This window comes from Lactuca serriola, chromosome 2 (assembly GCF_051521515.1).
Source record: "Lactuca serriola cultivar US96UC23 chromosome 2, Lser_US96UC23_V15, whole genome shotgun sequence".
NCBI classification, from domain to species: Eukaryota; Viridiplantae; Streptophyta; class Magnoliopsida; order Asterales; family Asteraceae; genus Lactuca; species Lactuca serriola.
This window is the reverse complement of record NC_136409.1, coordinates 17,452,174-17,458,725: the sequence shown is the minus strand read 5'-3', so window position 1 is coordinate 17,458,725 and position 6,552 is coordinate 17,452,174. Positions and strand designations below refer to the sequence as shown.

General features: G+C 34.9%; 1 protein-coding gene across 1 annotated transcript; it reads left to right on the top strand.

The window, feature by feature from the left end:
* Window positions 1-3,469: 3,469 nt before the first annotated feature.
* Window positions 3,470-5,785, top strand: LOC145090241 (transcription factor MYB74-like). The gene is made up of 3 exons (XM_079028543.1): window positions 3,470-3,718; window positions 3,849-3,978; window positions 5,232-5,785. The coding sequence occupies exons 1-3, from the start codon at window positions 3,586-3,588 to the stop codon at window positions 5,647-5,649; spliced, it is 681 nt and encodes a 226-aa protein (XP_078884669.1). The 5' UTR covers window positions 3,470-3,585; the 3' UTR covers window positions 5,650-5,785.
* The last annotated feature ends 767 nt before the right edge of the window (window positions 5,786-6,552 follow it).

The following is a 6,552-nucleotide window of genomic DNA, read 5'->3' as shown; positions in this document are numbered from 1 at the left end:
CCCCGTATCAGATACGTTGACACAAACTTGTGGTTGAATGGTGGGTGTAGTGGTTGTAGTTGTTGTTGTGGTAACCTCGGTGAATAAAGGAGTTGGAATGGGAATTGAGGTTGTAGTGGAAGACGAAATGGGTGGAGGACAAGGAGCAATAGTAATTGGAACCGATTCAGTAGGAGAAGGAGGCGGTGAGTTTCGATAACCTTCATGATTTGGTCAGCGAGGAGGCGAATTACCTCTTAGTGAACTCTCGTGTTGAGAGGCATCATCATCAGATTCGAGTTCGGATTGTGGAACAGGAGGAACATAGTTCGAGTCACTTGATGAAGGAGCCTTTGGCTTGTGCACCTTCTTCTTTGTCTTACGTTTCTTTGAAACCGAAGGAGCGGCTTAATCAGGAATTTGCTTCTTGGGAGTAGAAACTTTAGAAGATTGACCTTCCTTTTCACCTTTCTTTTCCGGATTCTTCCCTCGTTTCGCTGGTTTATCTGTTGCATCAAGCGAACTTTGCATTTCAGGAGTACGTTGCCTTGGACCTGAAGAAGGGAGTTTCTTGTACTCTTTTATCAGTTTGCTTTATGTGGAGACACAACAGTACATTGACTCCAGAACCAAACCAATAAATATAAACTGTGATGGATCAGAAACGATGATCTTCGTCGTGTGAAAAGTAGCAATTGAAGACATCAAGGAGTCAGCCATTGTTGGAACTTGAAATTTCTCCATCGCCCAGTGAGTGACTAGGGTCCAAAATCTAGCACAGGAGATTTCGGAGTAGCATGAAGCAGATCTAAGACTTTGAACCAGTTGCAACCATAAGATTGAACCAAAGTCCATGTTAACCCCATGGTACAAACCATAAAGAAGTTCATAAACACCTTGCTCGCCCCATCTGAACCGGCAACCCGCTCCGATAAGCCCTTGAAGAGAAGTGTAAAAGGTCCATTCCACTGAGGAGGAAGACATGACTTCTTGAACTTGGTAACAGTGGTGAGAACCTCAGTATACCCCATATCATAGAACATTGTGAAGAGTTGAGTAGTCGAAACAGTATTAGGGTTGATCATCGAGTCATCGATAGCCATCCTTAGTAACAAGCATAATCGAGTCTTTGAAATCGACGCTTTGTGATTGAAGATCTCGAAGAAGATCCTCTCCTTGACCTTGTTGTAGACAGAAGTGAGTAGACTTGTGAAAGCAATGACATCGGAACGTACTCCACCTTCGTCAGTGCAACAACAAGTGGTGAATATTTGAGGCATTCAACCACTTGCAGCATGTATGGATCATACTGGAACGGTGACAAATCAATGATGAGATTCTGATTGGGTTTGATCGTAAGAAGAGATGAATGAGCAGTCTGTTCATGAACAGAAAAGGAATTCGTCATTGATGATTTTGAGGAGGAAGATGAACAGTAGAGAGAGAATATGTCGTATACCTCTTGAGAGGATTTGGAGGTGATAAGAGTATAAACAGAAGTTGAGAAATTGCTTTATATCATTACCATGTGATAGAGAAATCCGGAGTTATGAGTGCACATTATGCTGACGTATCGCCTGAAAAAGCGCGATTTGACAACTGTTACCCCGAAAAGTGTGTCAGGCGGCGTGAGAATGGAAACGATTCAAATTCACGCACCTTTTAAAACCTTATCCTTTCATCTTCTCTTTAGATTTTGAAACGATCCAAATTCCCCATGAAATGTCGAGTCATCCTTTCACTTCATATGGATTTACCATCAAAACAAATTGAACCGAACGCTGTATTTGAGAAATACAAGTTTGTACCACGATTATGACTTTTGAAGGATCATAAAGATCTCCATGCAAGATTGTGCCAATTGAAAAGAAATAAAACCAATTATTTTTTGGATTAAAGTGATGTCTTTATAGACACGAAACTATGGATCTCGGGCACGAATTGCTTCCTTTAAATTCAAGAGAGACTTGGAAGTGTCTGTGTGGTTTCCCGTTGAAATACTATCAAATGCTTATTAAGAAACATTGAAAGGCATCTTTTCAAATATAAGCTATTATGGGTGGCTTTGCTTCAACCGAACATCAGTACTTCACAATAGACCGAAAGTTGGATGAAGTACTTGTGAGACCAGAGAGGCTTATTGAACAAGTAGGTGAGATAATAAATGCAGTCTCGGTGAGAGAGATGTTGAAATCTTAAAAAAATAAATAAAAACTGGATCTTTTGGGAGGAAAAGTCTTGGTGTTAGACAATTCATAAAGATCGCACAAAAATAAAAAAGATTTCAAAGTGCAGACCGTCAATTCGTTTGCTCAAAACCCATCACAATCACGCCTGGTTTCGCCTCTATTTTCAGGTAGTTCCTGATATTGTCATCGACCCTTCGCCCCACCGCTATTGTTGGTAATTACTGGTTGTCCGCCACCAGTTCATCTTCATTCGCCGTCGTGTTCACTAGTATCATTCCGATCCCGCCGACTTTCTTCACCACCACACCCTTTTTTTGCTCTTAGGTTCACTCCTCTGACACAGAAACCAGCTTACCATAGACGAGATCAGATTCAAGTGACACAGGTAGACACAAATTGCAGGTGTGTTTCATTTGACCTGGAGACGGATTTCTGGGTGGTTGTTTATTTCTAGTTTCTGGTTACGATTGCATATTTTGAGGAAGTGTTAGACAAGGGCAGGACTAAAGGCAGTGGTGAGATTTAGTTACATGGGTTTTAGAGAGATGAACTAAATGAATTCCATGAACTCCATTTGCTGAAGTTGTCGATCTCAATCTGATTTCTTTGTTTGTGCATGATTTGTTCTTTGTTTCGTGTCCTGCATAATCGGTCTCCCGTTTTGGGCTTCTTTGAATGTACCAAGTCTCTAGATTTTGTTGGTGATGATGGACAGTAATGTGGTGGTGGGAGGTATGTTAGAGAAAGATGAATAGTGTTGGCGGTGGTTCCAAAAAATAAAGTCAAACTGACGTGCATTAACAGCATAGCCTGTAAAAAAACTAAAAAGAAACTAATAGTTAATGACACATCAGCATTGTCACCGGCTAACTTACTAAATTCAAACAAAATGGTTTAATTGACAACTTATAAAAGAGTTTTTATTGCATAAAAAAATAAATAAAAAATAACTTTAGTGACCAAATCTGAAAAAAGACTAAAGTTTATTGTATTTGAGTCACATTTTCCTATAAAAGATTCTTGGTAACACTTTGAATAGTTAACAAAATTCTTATAAACATTGAATGAACATCTCATTGTCAAAAACTTCACATATGAACACTTCATAAATTATGTCACTAAACTGAAACTTCAGTTATCTGCAGTTTATTAAATTATTTTATATGACTTCCTGTTTATTAAATTATTTTATATGACTTCAAATTTGAAACTATTGTGAAGTTTCCTTTGACCATATGGAACGACCATTTAAGCTTTAACCACTGGTATATATATAAGACAAACTCGTTTCTAGTTCTCTGAAGGTTTATTGTTCTTAAAGTAGTCCATTCTACATTCCTTGATACTATCAAGTTGTCTTACTTAAGATCTACAAACGATAGAGGTGACAGTTTTATCGTATTGCTCTTGATAAGTTATGAGAGCTCCACAATATGATGCATTATCAGGTTTGAATAAAGGCGCATGGACTGCTGAAGAAGATAAAAAGTTACTAACTTACATCAATAAATACGGCATATGGAATTGGTGTAAGATGCCTCCGTATGCAGGTAATTATAATGATCTCGTTGCAATTCATCATGTGTTTCTGAAAATCTATCGTAAGTAGAAGAAGATGATATTATATCTATTGACTCTTGTGATTGTGTATTTGGTTTTTTACTTGTTTATTTGGTTTAGGTCTTTCGAGAACGGGAAAAAGTTGCAGGTTAAGATGGATGAATTATTTGAGGCCAAATATTAAACGAGGGAACTTCACAAGTGAAGAAGAAGAAACGATAATTTACCACCATTCAATCTATGGGAATAGGTAATTTATACATTTATCTAAACATACAATTTCTTTATATCTCATTTAAAAAAAATTCACTTCGTTCAACAATCATAACATAACTTATTTAAATTCTACAGCGTCTTTTTCTGTACTAAAATTATCTGATTGGTCTTTATAGTCTTTACAAACAAAAAAATATCGCATTGACTTAAATGAACGCACTTCTTTTTTCTGTTTTTTTATCATGGATATTTTGAATATACTTAAAAGACTTTTATAAATTTGTATATCGGACAAAGATAACAAAAAATACTAAAATGTGTAAAGGTTGCATAACTAAATTCTAAGAGTGATATTGAATAGATATTAGGAAATAAAGTTAAAGAATGACTAACGAAACTATTTTATTTTTCACTTTTGGTTATAAGTTTATTTTTGTTTACTTTTAGGCAATAAATATTTCAAAATCGTTTTTTTCTGTCAATGAACATTTTTTTTTTACTTTTAGGTTATTAACTTTCCAAAATTATTTCATTATAATCTTGTTTTGGAAACGATTAACCTAGAGAAAAATAAATATTTTGATAATATCCGGTCTTTCGCCTACTTTTGGATTAGTAATAGACGTAGAAAAGTTAGAATTTCTTAGGATTGTTGGTTATCCTTTCCGAAAATACCTTGTAAACCTATGTAATTTCTAGCTTCTTGTCTGCTGTTATCCAACAAAAAAAAAAAAAAAAAAAAAAAAAAAAAAAAAACAGAAAAGTAAAAGAGGGGCTGAATGTACAAAATAAATTGAATGACTAAAGTGTATAATCTGAATAGATTTTTTGGTCATTTTTAATAATTTCCTTAATTTGTTTATTAATAATTACGAACTATCTTTATTCGCTTCTATTTCTTTATTTTTTGTTAACCATCTTATTTTGATTTTGAATATGAAACTGTCTTTTAACAAAATGATCGTTATTAGTAACACAGGTATTTTATATATTGGGTTTCTTCCAAAACTAAATCATATGGTTATGCTCTTAAATCTTTCAGTGGACATTTGGTACGTAGAATCGTATGATACATTTTTATAAATAGGCCGTTCTATGCTATTTAAATTATAACATATTTTTTTTTCAAAATTTATTCAATAATAAAAATTTAAAGAAATTTGTTTGATATGAAATAAAAAATAAAAAATAAAAATAAAATAAAAAACAGTATTCAAAGTTATAGTACAACTAATTAAGGAATACATTCGCAAAATAAGTATCTTATCATGTGAAACTTGATGATAGATGGTCTGCCATTGCAAGAAAGTTACCGGGTAGAACGGATAATGAAGTCAAAAACTATTGGCACACCCATCTCAAGAAACAAGTGACAAAATATCGAATGTCAGAAACAAAACCAGCAGAAATAAAAACATTAAATAATGATGTTGAAAGTTCAATTGAGTCTACTACTGATCACATCTTCTCAAGTATCACGGATGACCATGACACTTCATCATGCCTGTTCGATATATGTTCTAGATGTGAACCCAAAGCCAACTTTGAAACCAATTTCAATATGAGTTCCCCCGGAACAGTTGAGGATGTTGAAAGTTTTTGGCAACAGCTTTACTCTAACAATGAAGACTTGAAGTTTCAATATCTTCCTGAGGATACATTCTCAAATGAATCTGTTGTTTCCTCCAATTTGCACGATATATAAGTCGTGGAATGATTAAATAACTTGTTCGAGTTATTGAAGTTCCTTTAATTTCATCTTAAGGTCTTTATAACAACTGAACTTTTGCAAGTGGTTGGTCATGTTTTTTCCATTATAATCTAAGTGTTTCAAATTCGAATTGGCATGTGCCAAGTGATTAATATATAGTGTAATAAATTACATTTGCATAAGCCAAGGGATTAATACAGGGTAATAAATTATATTTGCATAAGCCACTAGACCATTGTATTTGATTCAACAAAATAAAATAAGGTGTTGTTTGTTTTTTAAAAAATGAAAATTTTGCATTCTATAGACCATATATTTAAAAAAAAAGATGTTGGTGAAATAGTATGTAGTCTGCGGTTATTTATTTTTCAAGAAAAAACTGTTTGTTTTTCAACTTTTGTACAATGTTAAAATAAAATATGAATAAACACTACTAGGGGTGCACACGAGCCGAGTCGAGCCTGAGCCTAGCCAAGCTCGGCTCGGGCTCATTTAAGTTATACGAGGCTCGAGCTCGAGCTCGACTTGATTCGAGCTTTCTTTTACCGAGCTCGGCTCGAACTCGTAAAGAATTATACAAGCTCGGCTCGGGCTCGGGCTCGGCTCGTTTTTCGTTTGATGTGCATAAATAAGCTTAAGCTCGGCTCAAGCTCGTTTAGTAATACCCGAAATCCATATTTTCCCAAATATGTTTTTATTTTAATATATATTAAAATAATAATAAATTATATTATATAAAGGCTCATTTAGGCTCGCGAGCCTAATCGAGCTTAGTGATGTAGGCTCGAGCTCGATGTCATTTAATAAATGAGCTTAATATTAAGCTCAAGTCGAGCTCGGGCTCGTTTAAAACCGGTTTCGAGTCTAGTTTTAAACGAGCCGATCCCGAGTAGCTCG

Excerpts from the sequence above, each read along its gene's own strand:
- LOC145090241 (XM_079028543.1), top strand. The coding sequence starts at position 3,586 with ATGAGAGCTCCACAATATGATGCATTATCAGGTTTGAATAAAGGCGCA. Across the intron at positions 3,719-3,848 it reads TAAGATGCCTCCGTATGCAG|GTCTTTCGAGAACGGGAAAA; the intron begins GTAATTATAATG and ends TATTTGGTTTAG. Across the intron at positions 3,979-5,231 it reads CATTCAATCTATGGGAATAG|ATGGTCTGCCATTGCAAGAA; the intron begins GTAATTTATACA and ends ACTTGATGATAG.